The sequence below is a fragment of the Equus caballus genome, chromosome 23, assembly GCF_041296265.1.
Source record: "Equus caballus isolate H_3958 breed thoroughbred chromosome 23, TB-T2T, whole genome shotgun sequence".
Lineage (NCBI taxonomy): Eukaryota > Metazoa > Chordata > Mammalia > Perissodactyla > Equidae > Equus > Equus caballus.
The window spans coordinates 65,218,619-65,233,826 of NC_091706.1; the positions used below are offsets into that span (position 1 = coordinate 65,218,619).

The 15,208-nt window shown below is 44.4% G+C and overlaps 1 protein-coding gene across 4 annotated transcripts in view; it reads left to right on the plus strand.

The window, feature by feature from the left end:
• The window catches only part of DIRAS2 (DIRAS family GTPase 2), a 31,349-nt gene extending 21,694 nt beyond the window's left edge, over positions 1-9,655 (plus strand). For all 4 annotated transcript variants that reach the window (XM_070248813.1, XM_023627559.2, XM_023627557.2 and 1 more), the window contains one exon: positions 5,675-9,655. In XM_070248813.1, the coding sequence (XP_070104914.1) occupies positions 5,711-6,310 (600 nt within the window). In that variant the 5' untranslated portion in view covers positions 5,675-5,710 and the 3' untranslated portion in view covers positions 6,311-9,655. The remainder of the gene's footprint in view (positions 1-5,674) is intronic.
• The last annotated feature ends 5,553 nt before the right edge of the window (positions 9,656-15,208 follow it).

Below are 15,208 nucleotides of genomic sequence, written 5' to 3' on the forward strand. Positions count from 1 at the left end.
TTAGTGGCCATTTGTATAGCTTCTTTGGGGAACTGTATATTCAACTCCTTCACCCATTTTTTTTAGTTTTGTTGTTGAATTGTAAGAGTTTCTTATATATTCTGGAATTAATTCCTTATCAGATGTATGATTTGAAGAAATTTCTTCCCATTCTGTGAGTTGTCTTTTTACTTTCTTAATAGTATCCTTTGATACACAAAAGTATTTAATTTGGATGAAGTCAGATTTTCCAATTTTAATCTTGTTGCTCATGCTTTTGGTATCACATTTAAGAAACTATTGCCAAATCGAAGGTCATAAAAATTTAGGCCTGTTATTTTCTTCTAAGAGTTTGATAATTTTTGGTTTTATTGTTAGGTCTTTGATCCATTTTGAGTTAATTTTTGTATATGATATAAGGGAGGGGTTCAACTTAATTCTTTTGTGTGTGGATATCCAGTTGTCCCAGCATCATTTGTTGAAATAACTTTTCTTTCTCTATGGAATTTTCTTGGCACCCTTGTCCAAAAAATTGACTAAATGTGAGAGTTTACTTCTGGGCTCTGGATTTTTCCATTCATCTATGTCTGTCCTGGTCCAGTACCACACTATCTTGGTGATGATGTCTTTGTAGTGAGTTTGAAATCAGATAGTATGTGTCCTCCAACTTCGTTCTTTTTTTAATTCAACATTGTTTTGACTATTCTGGGCCTTGTGAATTTTCGTATAAATTTTGGGATCAGCTTGTCAATTTTTGTAAAGTAGTCAGTTGGTATTTTTCTTGGGATTGCATTGAGCCTGTAGTTGACTTGGGGAATATTGCCATTTTAACAATATTAAGTCCTCTGATACATAAACATGGGTGTCTTTCCATTTTTTCATGTCTTCAGTTTATTTCAACAATATTTTGTGATTTTTCAGAGTGTACGTTTTGTACTTCTTTGTTAAATTATTCCTAAGTATCTTAATCTTTTTGATGATATTGTAAATGGAATTGGTTTCTTAATTTGACTTTCAGATTGTTCACTGGAAGTGTGTAGAGATACGATACAACTGATTTTTTATATGGATGTTGTATTCTGAAAACTTGCCGAGCTAGTTTATTAGTTCTAATAGTTTTTTAGCGGATTCCTTAGGATATTCTATCTACAAGGTGGTGTCATCTGCAATGGAGATAGTTTTATTTCTTCTTTTCCTTTTATAGAGGTAGATGCCTTTTATATCATTCCCTTGCCTAAATCTCCTGATTAAAACCTCCAGTAAAATGTTGAATAGAAGCTGCAAGAGTGGACAGTCTTGTCTTTTTCCTGATCTTAGGGAGAAAACATTCAGTCTTTCACTGTTAAGTGTTATGTTGGCTGCAGGTTTTTCATTACGTGCCCTTTTTCTGGTTGAAGAAGTTTCCTTTTATTGCTGGTTTAAGTTTATTATTTTTTTTTATCATGATCGGGTGCTGAATTTTGTCATTTTTTTTCTTTTTGTATCTACGGAGATCATGTTGTCTTTTATTTCATTGATATATTGTGTTATATTAATTTTTGGATGTTACACCAACTTTGCCTTCCCAGGATAAATCCCACTTGGTTATGATGTATAATACTGTTTACGTACTGATGGATTCAATTTCCTAGTATTTTGTTAAGAACTTTTGTATCTGTATTTATAAGAGATGCTGGTCTGTAGTTTTCTTGTGATATCTCTGTCTGGTGTTGATATCAGGGTAATATTGGTCTCAGAAAAAGTGAGAAATGTTCTCTTCTATTCAGTTTTTTGGAAGAGCTTGTGAAGGATTGGTATTAATTCTTCTTTAAGTGTTTGCTGGAATTCACCAGTGAAGCCAACTAGACTTGGGCTTTTTTTGTGGATAGGTTTTTGGTTACTATCCTGTCATAGGTTTATTCAGATTTTTTATTTCTTCTTGAGTCAGCTTTGGTAGTTTGTCCATTTCATCTAGGTTATCTACCTTGTTGGCATATAATTGGTCATAGGAGTCCCTTATAATCATTTTTATTTCTGTAAGGTCAGTAGTAATGTCTCCGCTTTCATTCCTGATTTTAATAATTTGAGTCTTCTCACTTTTTTGTTTGGTTAGTCTAGCATAAAAGTTTGTTAATTTTGTTGATATTTCCAAAGAGCTTTTGGTTTTATTGATTTTTCTCTATTGTTTTTCTATTTTTAATTTTAGTAATTTCTGCTGTAATTTCATCTTTCCTTCAGTTTTCTTCCTTTGGGCTTAGTTTGCTCTTGTTCCCTATTAAGGTGGAAGATTAGGTTTCTGATGTGAGATCTCTGTTCTCATTTAATATAAGTGTTTATAGCTATGCTTTCCCTCTAAGCACTGCTTTAGTTGTATCTTCTCAATGTCTTCTTGACATTTTTTGCTCCCTTGGGATTTTGTCACTTTCTCTCCAGTTTTCCCCCTGTCTTTAATGCTCCTTTGTGACCCCCTTTTCTGCCTGGTCCTGTCTGAAAATATCCAGAGAACTTTGCTATAGCACCTATACTAAGTGCCTGCCCTTGTTTCATCTCACTAAACCCCACAGCAGCTCTGTGGGGCAAGTGGTGTCATCATCTCCATTTTCTACCTCAAGCAACTCAAGTGCAGAAAGCTGAAGCAATTTGCCAAGTTCTCTTGCTAGTATACATCAGTTCTGACGTTTGGTCTTTTCTCATGCTGTATGCTTTCTCCATGGGTGATTTTTATTTATCATAGTGCTATTTATGTATGGATGATACCCAAATATTTATCACTAGACTAGACCTCTCTGCTGAGCTTCCAAACTGAAACTCAGTCACTTACTAGATATCTCCACCTATTTGTCTTAAAAACCTGACCCAATCACAGCTCCGTCCTCCTCACTGTCCACCACCTTTTCTCCAAACCTACTTCTCTCTTCTACCTTTTACCTTGATTAATGGTGCCACCACTCACTGCTCTCTCAGCTCTGCCCCCAGATGCCAGTTCTCACCACCTTTCTACCATAGCTTGAAAATTTGCTCTGTTCCTGCCCTGGTTCCTCTCCATGTGGTCCTTTCTTCTTACTGACATGCCTTCTATCACTTCACCATCTGGCCAATCCCAGCCCTCTGTGAAATCTTTCCTGAAGGCCCCAGATGGACCTAGATGCCCCACCAGTTCTTCTCCTGACTGGTTTATGGCGTTACCACAGCACTTACCAGGTGGGATGTAATGCATCCTTTCCCCTGCGTGTCTGTCCTCCAATGTGGGAGCTTCTATTGGGTAAGCACTGACTTTGCATAGTCTCTAGAGGATGTTTATAAATGCTTGTAAAGTATGAATGATTCTGAGGTGGAAGAATATAGTTCGCAGTTTGGGGAAAACCATTCGAGACTTGAGGATCAGTGTGGAGTCATTGCCCCAGGCCTATCCCATACCTTCACACTGAACTTTATGCTCTTCCACCTGCCTGTCTCCTGTGCATCTTTCAGGTTCCTGCTCCCACACCACCTCCTTAGGGAAGTTGTTCCTGATCCCAGGAGTGATCAAGTTCCTGCAGACCTCTCTTTTGCAGCACTGCTGTGAAGTAATTGATTAAATATTTGTGAAGTTATCTTGTCATGTCTGTCGCTCCACTTGATCCTAGGTTCCACGACAACAGAGCCCCTGCCTCTGGTCGCTCCTCTGCACAGTTGTTTGCTGGCTCCTCACCCAGAACTGTCCTTTAGAGGAAGCCCAATAGCTATTTCTTGGACCAATGAATAACAGTAGTTATGTGTTCCTCCTTTTTGATGTTTAACGCTTGCTCTCCATCTTTCGGTGGCCAGTTTGGTGATGAAGACACCTTAGCACGGCTGACAACATGTTCACTAAACATGGAAAGAGTGTGAGCTGAAGACCAACAGCTTTTTTGGAGACTTTGGGATACAGAGCTTGTTAAGACACGTTCTCTTCCGGCTAGAGGCTCACACTCCAGTCTGCAGCTAAATAACGTAACACAAGCAAGGCTGAGTGAGGACCCTGCCTTCCGAGCACAAAGAGAGGCTCATTCTGGGGATGCAGGGATAAGTTTCAAACCAGACTCCATGTACCATTGCATTTTATAAATGTAGAACGGTCTATCACGATGCTGCACCCTTGAACTGATCACATGATCTCATGAGCATTTAATAGACTGATCAAACTCCCGGGCAGGCTTTCCCACGGTCATTGCTGTTAATGAACTTCCTGACATCTTTCTATGTTCTCTGTTAGCATTGATGCCTCTTCAGTTCCTCAGTAGGTTTGGGATTCCAAAGCACACACAAGAATAGCTGAGTATTTAATCGAGCCGGTTTGGAGGCACATGTACCTGGTGAACCCAGAGAGAAATCAGAACGTGGGCTGTCGCTGTCCTGGGCTTTGACTTGAAGTTCTGTCTGCCAGTAGACATATTCACTGCACACCCATTTCCTTCCATGGCTCATTATGCTTAATAATCGTCACTGGCCTCTGATGATGCCTTTGTGGTACAGGGCCTTTATTACCCTCCCTCGGTCACTCTAAGATTAGAAAAATGGGAGTCAGCACAACGGTTGCCTGGAGAAAATGGATCCCATGCTTCACTTTACCATATTATTTGTCTACTTTGGTTATGAAAATAATTGGATGTTGCTTATTTCTCCACTTTTTTGTGTGTTCTGTGTCCTTCCTTAGCAAAGAAGGAACAGGATGAAAGACATTTGATCACCTATAGTGAAGAAAGTACCCTCACCCCTTGGGGTGGGTGTGATGTCTCTGATGAAAGGAGACCCCATTATACTCCATTGTAATGACCATTAATAGTTATTTAAACTACTATCTTGGTAACAGGATTCCTATGCTTCTTAAAATAAAGAATCTATAATCGTTTTAACTTTGATGGGTGAAAGGACCCTCCAAGTTTCCTAGTTACTGTCAGCTCTTGCTGCTTCGTGAGACCATGCGCACCAGGGCCTGAGTGGCATGCAAGCCTCTGGGAGCAGCCCTCTGTCCTGGCGGGCCAGGTGGCAGCCAGCCTGGGGCTTGTGTCCCAGCCTCACCTTACTGCTGTGTGAAGTGGTGGACATTACGTTGTTCCCTGATTCCTTCTGTCTCCAGTTTCTTCATTGAGACACAGGAATAATGACACCAGTTCTGCAAGGTGGTGAGGATTTCGTGAGTTAATGCAGACACTGAATAAATGTTAATAGCGTTCTCCTCCTCTCTTCTCCCTCTCGGTACTTATAAAAGAAATCACATATTATTATGACCAGTATATTAGGTGTTGGCAGTACTTCAGTTAAAACAATAAAGATATGCTGTGACTGTGTGTGTGTGTGTGTTGGGGGGGTGTTAATTTCCATCTCCCCATCATCTTCCCTTGATTCTGCCTCCCTTGGGCTGCCTCGGCATCTTTCCCCTGGGCATAGGGTGATGTGTGAGCGAAGATGCTCAGAGTCGTGGTCCAGTAAGGAGAAACAGAATGGTTCCGGTTAGCCACTGAGTAGATCCACTGCCCCATTGAAAACCCAGTATTGACTATAATGATTGGATTTAGAATTAAAGAATTTTTAAGTGAAATTTGATTGTTGTTATGTTGGGAGGGTGAAAGTGAACTTTATCATTTCAACTTTTTTTTGTATGTGTGTGTGCCGTTAAAACAGAGGAAAGCCATCCTTTCCCAGATGTTTTTTTTCTTTTTTACTAATTCTTTCAAACATCTGGTTCCTCTGCTAGGTGCTTCCTGGTTGATAGTTGGAGCCGTGAAGCAACATGCCGGAACAGAGCAATGATTACCGGGTGGCCGTGTTCGGGGCAGGTGGCGTCGGCAAGAGCTCCTTGGTGTTGAGGTTTGTGAAGGGCACGTTTCGGGAGAGCTACATCCCGACTGTGGAAGACACCTACCGGCAGGTCATCAGCTGCGACAAGAGCATCTGCACGCTGCAGATCACTGACACCACGGGCAGCCACCAGTTCCCCGCCATGCAGCGGCTGTCCATCTCCAAAGGGCACGCCTTCATCCTGGTCTACTCTATCACCAGCCGGCAGTCCCTGGAGGAGCTCAAACCCATCTACGAACAAATCTGCGAGATCAAAGGGGACGTGGAGAGCATCCCTATCATGCTGGTGGGCAACAAGTGTGACGAGAGCCCGAGCCGCGAGGTGGAGAGCAGTGAGGCCGAGGCCCTGGCCCGCAAGTGGAAGTGCGCCTTCATGGAGACCTCGGCCAAGCTCAACCATAACGTGAAGGAGCTCTTCCAGGAGCTGCTCAACCTGGAGAAGCGCAGGACCGTGAGCCTACAGATCGACGGGAAAAAGAGCAAGCAGCAGAAGAGGAAAGAAAAGCTCAAGGGCAAATGTGTGATCATGTGAAGGCCCTTCCCGCGGGAGGAGCACTCGCCTGTCCCTGTCGCCTCACTTTCCCCCTCCCGCGTGACACCCACAGTCGTCAGGGTAGCATGTAAGATGCCCACGTGTTAAATATTGCATTTTGACCAAGACGTGCCCTATTGTCCTTAAGAGGGTATTTCACACCACCAACAATAAGCACCCCCTCTCCAGAATCAGGGAACCTCCCAGACGGTTAAAATGAAAACCAACATGCTTGGCATCGGCATCACAGGGAGCCGAGAGAGGCGCCAGCAACTTCTGAAGGCCTCGTTTGCCATCAGAAGGCAGTGGGGCTCGTACCCACAGCAGTAGCGTGTGCTGAGAGGAGTAACTGTTGTCTGCATGCATGTGAGAGCATGTTCACCTGGAGCTGCAGGCCCCACCCCCAGACCAGGTGTTTCCCTGGGTCAGAGCCACTGACATCCTTGGGGGAGGGGAGGGGTGGGAGGAGGTGAGAAGGCCAGGCCAAAGTTGGTCGACTCTATGGTTCTTTAACTGAATTAAGAATAAAAGAGCACCGCCTCCCCCAGCGGATGTCCACTGTCTATTCCAAGCTGACGTGAGCCTTGCTACCCTGAGGGGTGTCCTCACCTGCCAGACCTAGTTAGCAGGCGTCGTTTTAAGCTTTTAGAGTATGTATTTCCACGTACAGTGATGAGTTCGCGAAGAGTGTGCTCCTGTCAGAAGTTCTTCAGTGTTTGACTGAGGATATTGTGACATGACGAAAGCATCGCAATAACGCTCCCTGTGTCATACGTCGAGAGTTTTAGAAATGTGAAGTTTCCTCCCATTGACCCATGAGGGGGTATAACTTCCTCCAGCCCTCAGATTTTAAAGAAAAGCAATTAAAGTAGCTGTTTTTAGACAATTTCTTTTCCCCTCCAAGATGGTTTTCTTCTTTTAAATAACTCGATCTGTATCCAGTTGGGTAACAGCCAACTAAGGCCATCTGAAGACCAGAAGCACATCCATTTTTCTAAGTGACATGAACTTGTCTCTGCCATACTTTGCACCTTAATGAAATACTTTGAGACAGAAGTGGTCCATGGTGTTTTTGATGAGCTGACTCTGACAGAGCATATTCCTGGAAATGTGATCAGGCCATATTAGATTAACTTGCATGTTCCATTATAAATGCAACATTTTATATTGGACTCCATTATCAATGTTCCATTATGAATGTCTTTTAAGAGCTGTTCAGTGCAGTGTTCACTCTGGAAACAATTATCTTTTCCTCCTAATGACCTTGCGTGCGTTCTTAATCCTTGAAACCAAATTACGGCCGCCGCTGGTTCCTGCATGCTGGCATGGAGACGGGACGGTGGCTGGAGACAGGCATCGGCTTAATTGCTCTGCCATCGCTTCCCGAAAAGTCCCACTGACGGAGCCTGTGACTCTCCTGTTTGTTCCAGTCGGCGTGGCCCATGCTGGCTCTGACTCCGGAATCCGCCTTTCTGCGATCCTTGCTGTCGCCTGCCTGGCAGGCGGAGGATGCTGCAGTGCCGCCCCCCGGGCTGGCACAGGGGACCTTCCTGGCTGCTGGGCAGCGGTGCCAGCCTGGGCAGAGTTGTCAAGTTGGGGACGTTTGCACACCACACTCCCGTTTGGGTCTTCTCCTCTCTCCTGCACCTCCTGTGTCTTTGCTGCCCAGCTCCATACTCTCAACATATCGTAGATTAACCGTTTCTGGTGAAATTTCCTTGCTTTTGTCTCATCCTCTCAGCTCTAGTAGTAACTTGCCCTGGTGATGTATTTAGCGTGTGGGAGGCACCTTGGAGAACCAACAGCCCCACCGTCTCCCACCACCTTGGCCTCCTAGAACTAAACCTGAGAAGGAAGGGTGTGCAGGTGGCCTGGGCACAGCGAGAGGGAGCCCAGAACGCCTGGGCCAGACCTGAAGCCGTCTCGAGCCCTAAGGGACCCACCCTCCAGCAAGCTCCTTTGTTCCAAGTGGCTGTTCCACAGCCTTCACAACAAGATCTAATTGGCAAATTTTCTAGAACATTTGTCTTTCAACTTGTCTCTATTTTTTTTCTATTTCTATTCGCAGAGAGATTTTATGATTTGTAATTTGGACGTGGGTTAAGTGAAAGAAGAAACAGGACTTCATGGCCAAAGTGGGGTTTCGAGGTTTGGGGTGAGTTCTTTGCTAGTAGTAAGATGTGACGCCTGCTGTGGGCTGTACTGTCCGTAGGGCTCCTAAGAGGAGTCTCTCTGCTGACCAGTCCTACTGGCACAAGTCAGGCTTCTTGCAGCCCGCTCAAGTCCTGTCTGTGATTTTAAGTGTTTAGAACTTCGTCCACATGAGAAGCTTGTAGCTATTGAAGGTCGGATCTCATTCAGGACAGATTCTGTTCCTTTGTTTCTTGCCGAGTTTGTCAGAAGGCTCTTGACACACCAATCCTGGGTCTTTGTTCTGCTGTCATTTTCTATGAACTGTACTGAGGGTATTGATGATTATGTCAACATCAGCTTGTAGGAGCTCCCCAGTCGTCTCAGGGCTTGAGGAGTTACCTCCCCCGAATCCGTGTTTTGAGTATCCATGTGACCCCATCCCTGAATATGTAGTTGTGGTTCTTGAGGACATGTCCCACCTTGCATATGGGCGCAGTTCTGGACCCAGCCACAGTAAGTCACAAGACTCAAAATATTGCTTTGATGATGGCTCTCTGGGGATGAGCATGGGGCTCCATGAGCTCCGTCTGTCCCGCCAGTCCCTCCTCCATCTGGTGACAAGCCATGGGCGTGCCCTGGGCATGCATGCAATACAGTAAGACCAACACAAGAGCAATATTGAATTGTTCATTAGATCTAAAATTATATATATTATATATATCATTTATATTCCTGCATTTTTGAAGTATAAAGTAGTACATTGTACATATCTGTAAGCTAGTATATTTGTTTCACCATTTGTAATATTTAAGAAATGCTCATTCTTTATAGAACAAAAAATGTAATAAATATTAAAAATAATTGCTCTGTGATACTTAATTTTTTTCAAAATTTGTAATGCGTTGCTCCTACATAAGCTGTCTGGAAATATCCGTAGCTAATGGGACACGTGTAAACCCTTGAAGCCCCGTCCTGGAACCCAGCACCCCACAAAGACGTGTGCATAGAGTATTTACAGAGCATGACTTTTATACGTGTGGGATATCAATGTGTATATTTATATTTAAGGTGTATTTATTGTTATAACTCTATTATCATATTTTATCTACTCGACAGTTATAAAAGTCACCCTTGCATACAAGTTTCTAGTTAGTGGTGATGTTCTGAATATAACGAAACATATTCAAATAAAGCTTCAGTTCTGACCCCCTGGCTGGAAGGTGGTGGTCCTTATTCTTCAGGGTGTGGAGCGTGTGTGATGGGCTTGACCTGGTTCTCCTGCAGCTGCTTCCCTGTGCTATCCACCGCAGAGGCACCTTCCAGGCTTGGCGTGGTCTGGGATGGGCGACAGCAGCTGCCCTGGGGTGTTCCAAGGAAGTCATCCCATCTGGTCCCCGTCACTGGGCTGAGGATGCTCCCGGCGGGGTAAGGCGAAAGGGAAGGAGCAGCGGTGAGGCCCTCCTTGGCTCAGAATAGGAGTGAAGTGACGAAAAACAACTTCCTCATCCATCTCCCCCTCTCCGCTCGCCTCCTCACCAGGGCCCGGCTATGAAGTGGCCGATCGAGCAGCCCCAGTCGGTGTCCTTGGGCACAGTCTCTGCCTGATGCCCTCGGGCCATACTCCTTCTGGCACTAGCTACAATAGAAAGCTGACTTTTGGTAACACAGGGAAAACAACTCAATAACTATAAACAAGATAAAGTCCTTCCTCTACCACTGAATAGCTAGGTGACCGTGGGCAGGTTCCTAACCTCGCTGTGCTGCTGCAAAGTGGGAAGTAACGTGCTGCGTGGGTGGCCCTGAGGACTAAGTTAATGATGAGCACAAAGCACTCAGCTGTCTGGTCCCATATCGAGCTTGCAATGGAAACAAAAACCCTCCAACTTGTAGGTCTCTGGAAGGTCTGAGGCAGTGTGAAAATTACTCTGTGCAGATGCAACCACCAACCAGAAACTTTCCATTTCTTTAGGCCTCTTCAACAGCTTCTGATCTTGATCTCAGCAGGCCCTTCCTTATTCAGGAGCTTCTCCGTTTATGGAGATAATCACAATCAGCAGGCCCCATTAGGCCCCATAAAGGACATCCCATCAGGCACTTACCAAGCTTTAATGAGTGAATAAAGGTCAGTAGGGCTGGGTGGGGCCTGGGAACCTGCATTTCCAGTAAGCTCCCAGGTGATGTTGTTGCTACTGGTCCACGGACCACACTTTGCATAGTGAGGCTGTAATCTACTTGTACTCCAATTTGGCTGCACAATGGAATCACCTAGAGGAGTTTTAAAACCTAATAACACCTGGGCCCTACCCCAGAAATCATGATTTAGTAGGTCTGAAATGTGGCTTTGGCTTGGGGATGTGTAAAAGTTGCCAGGTATTTGAAACGTGGAATGAAGTTTGAGAGCCACCGCTGTTCACCAAGTTTAATGGGGAATGCCTGCCAGCTCCATAAATCTCCCGGGGGGAGGTTGCTTGCTGAATTGAGTTGCCCGTTAATGAATATTTCCAGGCTGCAAATTGGTGAAATTGGTGGGGGGTCCTGGCTCCTCTGCAGAGCATCTTCAAGATTGGCAAGGAGGGCAAAGTGTTGTCGAAGCAAATAATCCATAATATGTAAGTCAAAATTGGGGTGAGTTTATTATAAGCCAGGTCTGAGGACTAACTGGGGGATTTCCTTCTCCAAGGAAGGGCACCAAAGAAGTGGGGTGTACAGAGTGGTTATATACCATCTTGGAACAAAGAGCATACATCACGTATGACAGGAATGTCTCTTATACTACTGTCACGAGATGCTTAGCGGGCACAGCAGGTCGGTAATTAATCTTTAGTTTCCAGGAAGAGATGCTTATCCTTAAGGAAATGCCGATAACGGGGGAGGCTACGTCCCTGTCTTTAGGGGCATCATTCTTGTCTTTGGGACACAGTAAATGTTTAAAACAGATGTACAATGCATGCTCAACAGGCCACGTCAGGCCCTCTTGGAAAAACAAGGTCAGGCGGAATTAGTTTTAACCCAAATGGCTTCCTCATATACTCCACTATATCCTATTGTCTGTCATTTATTCATCAGTAGAATCTAGGCATAGGGCTCCCACCCCGCGGCACCACCTAGAGGAGCTCCATCAGCTCTGAGCATGAGGCGAACTCGCTGGTCTTGGGTCTGAGCGCCAGGCTATCCAGAGTGTCCCATCCTTGCCTGGCCCAATCCCGGCGTGGCACACACTCTGTTCTTGACAGCTCCTGAAGTTCCCTTGATACCAAAGACCCATGGACCCCTTACCTGTCATGCGTTGGCTCTGACTAGCTCTTGCCTTGGATACCATGAATTGACTCAGTGGTCAGAGCTTCCTACATTCAGCACGCAGTAGCTACTGCCACAGCTGTGTCCACAGCATCAACTTAAAAAGCAAATTTGCCTGTTATTTTACTCTCAAAACAAGTTTATTTGGGAAGAGCCAAAAGAATTGCAATTCGGAGTGTGCATGCTATGTTGAACCACAGACAAATCGAGCAGACAAAGGAGGGGAGCTGCTTTTGTAGAGAAAAGGGGGGAGTAGGGAGGGGCTGTTCTAAAGGAAAGCCCATTGGAGGAAAGCAACCGTTTAGGGTGGGCAATGCTTCTCATTGGCTGGGCTGTTGCCGCGTGGGGAGAGAAATCTTCCTTTATTAAAGTAATTGCACTTGCTGTTGGAGTTGCAAGCGTAGGTCTCTTCTTATTTGGAGTAAGTGATGACGTAGGATGGGGTGAGAGCTCCTCCTACAGGCTTTCTGACTCCGATTTAGTTAAGGTTTCCGTTATTAATTTCCACGTCACTCCTTTGCTCCTGCTTCAGACTGGGGCATGGCCTCGTACGCCTTCCTATTTTCAAAGTTCTGGGTTGCTCTCAGTCACGTTCCCATTCCATTCCCCTTTCTCAACTAAAAGAAGCCTTTGCCCATCGCATTATGTCACAAGTCGTTGGTGTGCCCAGAGAGGCAATGCCTCAGATATTTTCATATAACCTCTATTGTCTTAATGATAACAGCTATCACTATTGATGTTGTTTTTATTGGTTTGCTCTTATAGCTCCACAGCTCCCTTTGCCTCAAGCAACATGAAGGGGGGGGGGGCCTAGGTGTAGGAAAACTAAGGAAACCACCAACTTCCAGCTGAACTTCTCTAAGGAGGGAGATCTGGGGTGCGAGAAAAACCAAGTGGAGACAGGCCTTTCACAAGGAATGCAAGATGGAGGCCGTGCAGCTTCTTTATTGGGGCAACAAAGTAGATGTAGGTGTAAAGTAGATGTGACATGTGTGTTGCCTTCTTGTCAAAGTTAAGATTATCCTCTTCGCAGTCTGTCTGATCGCAAAGACGTATTAGCTTTCAAGAAGTACCTCTTGAAAGTACGAAGTGCCAAGTGCTCACTAGCACTCAGCATGTGCACACACTCAACCATGGTAATACAACAGCCCTCAGAGTTAGATACTGCACCGTATCCCCAATACCCCCATGTGACAGCCGCAGGGTATTAGGAACTCAGAGGAGGACGAGGAAATGGGCTTCCAGATGTCATTGTCACTGTGAAACTGACAACACAATTATAACGTGGGTGTGTTAAAATGCACTGACTTGGATGTGCTGTTCCTCTGCTCAGAAATCCTTCCTTCTGTCTCCCTGGTCCATCCTTGGATATTAAAACATTTTCCTGTTTTGCAGTGGAATACTACTCAGCCATAAAAAAAGGATAAAATCATCCCGTTCACAACAACATGGATGGACCTTGAGGGTATTATGTTAAGTGAAATAAGCCAGACAGAGAAAGACAATCCCTGTATGACTCCACTTATATGTGGAAGTTAAACATGTGGACAAAGGGAACAGGTTAGTGGTTACCAGGGGAAAGGGGTGCAGGGAGTGGGCACAAAGGGTGAAGTGGTGCACCTACAATACGACTGAAAAATAATAATGTACAACTGAAATTTCACAACGTTGTAAACTATCATAATCTCAATAAGTAAAATAGAAAAAAAAACTTCCTATATTAAGGCTGCCATCCGATAACCTCCTCTATGAAGCATTCCCCAGTCATTCAAATCAAAACAATTCTCTCATTCTTCGGAATTCCTCCTGATTCCTGTTCTTCTGTGCTTTTCGGCTCTGATGACGTTTCATTATGCTGACGTGACTTTTGCGTGTGTCCTGATTTGTTCCGTCCCCATTAACCTGAAGTCAGTGCTGAAGGCTCTTTGGCAACCTGAACTGTCCTTTGGACCCATAAGTGCCCCATAAGCACTTGTAGAATGAGCAGCAACCCCACCTTAATGTTCAAGGTGGGATTCTGTGCAGTTCTCCAAACGTCTCCATTCTGCCCCGTCTGGGCACAAGTAGGGTTGCACCTCCGGGTCCCTTAGCGGTCGAGTGGGATCTGACCATTTCTGGCTAAGGCACTGTGTGTGGAAGATACGCCTGTCGTTTCCAGACTGGAGCGTTTCATTGCCGACAAAAGGCCCTCCCCCCACAGCTCTCCTTCCCGTCTCCCGCAGGAGCGACACTGTCCCGACAGGGGTTGCTCCGACGACCTGCGTCTCAGAGTGAGGACAAGGGTGAGGGGGGGCAGAGGCCCCTGTGGATGTATAGCTCTCTAGAGATGGATTAAGCCGTTGAGATGTTCGGAGTCTTTGTTTGTTACGGCAGTGTAACCCCCCTACCCTGACTGATGCATTATTCCTCGTTTGTAATCTCAAAGATTAGCATTTCCTTTTTGTCAAACTTTTCCTCTTAAAATAGCAAATAAGTAAATAAAATATACACAATACAAATAAACACAGTACTAGGAAGGATGAAATTCTTAGAACATGCCAGAATCGGACTTGTAAAGTGGTTTTTATATCCTCTTTGATAGATTATTAAAAAAAAATTCTCAAATTTAGGTTGGTTAGCGTCAATAAAAATGAATTCGACTACAGAAATGGTGCCACAAAGTCGGTCAGTGGGATGGCAGCTCTTCAGGCATGTTCAGGAGCATCTTGCTTTTGTCCCGTAAGTCAGTATGGTTCAAGTTGTGGCCCCTTGAGTAGCCTGTAGGCAGGTTCATAGTTTTCAAGGAAAAGACAGTGAAAGAGTTTTTTTTTAATCCTATAAATTTTACAAATGTGAAAAATAAAACTAATTGACTTTCACAGAGATCCCATTGGGTTCTCACCAGCTGAGTTCTCAGCAGCCGTTCCGGAGGCCCCGGGCCTTTAGTCATGTCATCCGGGCTGGTGCTCTATTAACGTTGTGCACTTCATCTTGGCTAGCGTAGTTCAAGCTTGTGGGATATACTTTCTTGTGTTTGTTAAATTGCATTTTTTCCTTTGTATGTCTAACTCATGATTTAATGAAGCATAAAAGTAGAGAGAAAATAGTAGCAAAATACTAAACTCAGAGTGTCGTTAGGCACGAATCTGTCAGTATGAAAATTTTCTAGGAAAAGAATCTCTCTTCCAACCAAAAGAAATGTGTTTAGGAAATAAGACAAAATATCTGATGATTCGATCAATATTATGAGTTGAACTCCTCAGGCCAATGAGTTGTTTTTTCAGAAAGTTTATTCATTCATCAAACTCTCACCATCATTAGTAAAACAATCATGATCCCGGTTTTTTTTTTAACAGAACAAACGCAAAAATAATGGTTTTAAGTGTAAAGTTAACGAATCATTGTTAAAGAAATGGAATAAACCAAAAATTGCTTTTTTTGCAGCAGAAAGAGACACAAGTCATACGATCACAGAAAAGTGTGTAAAGC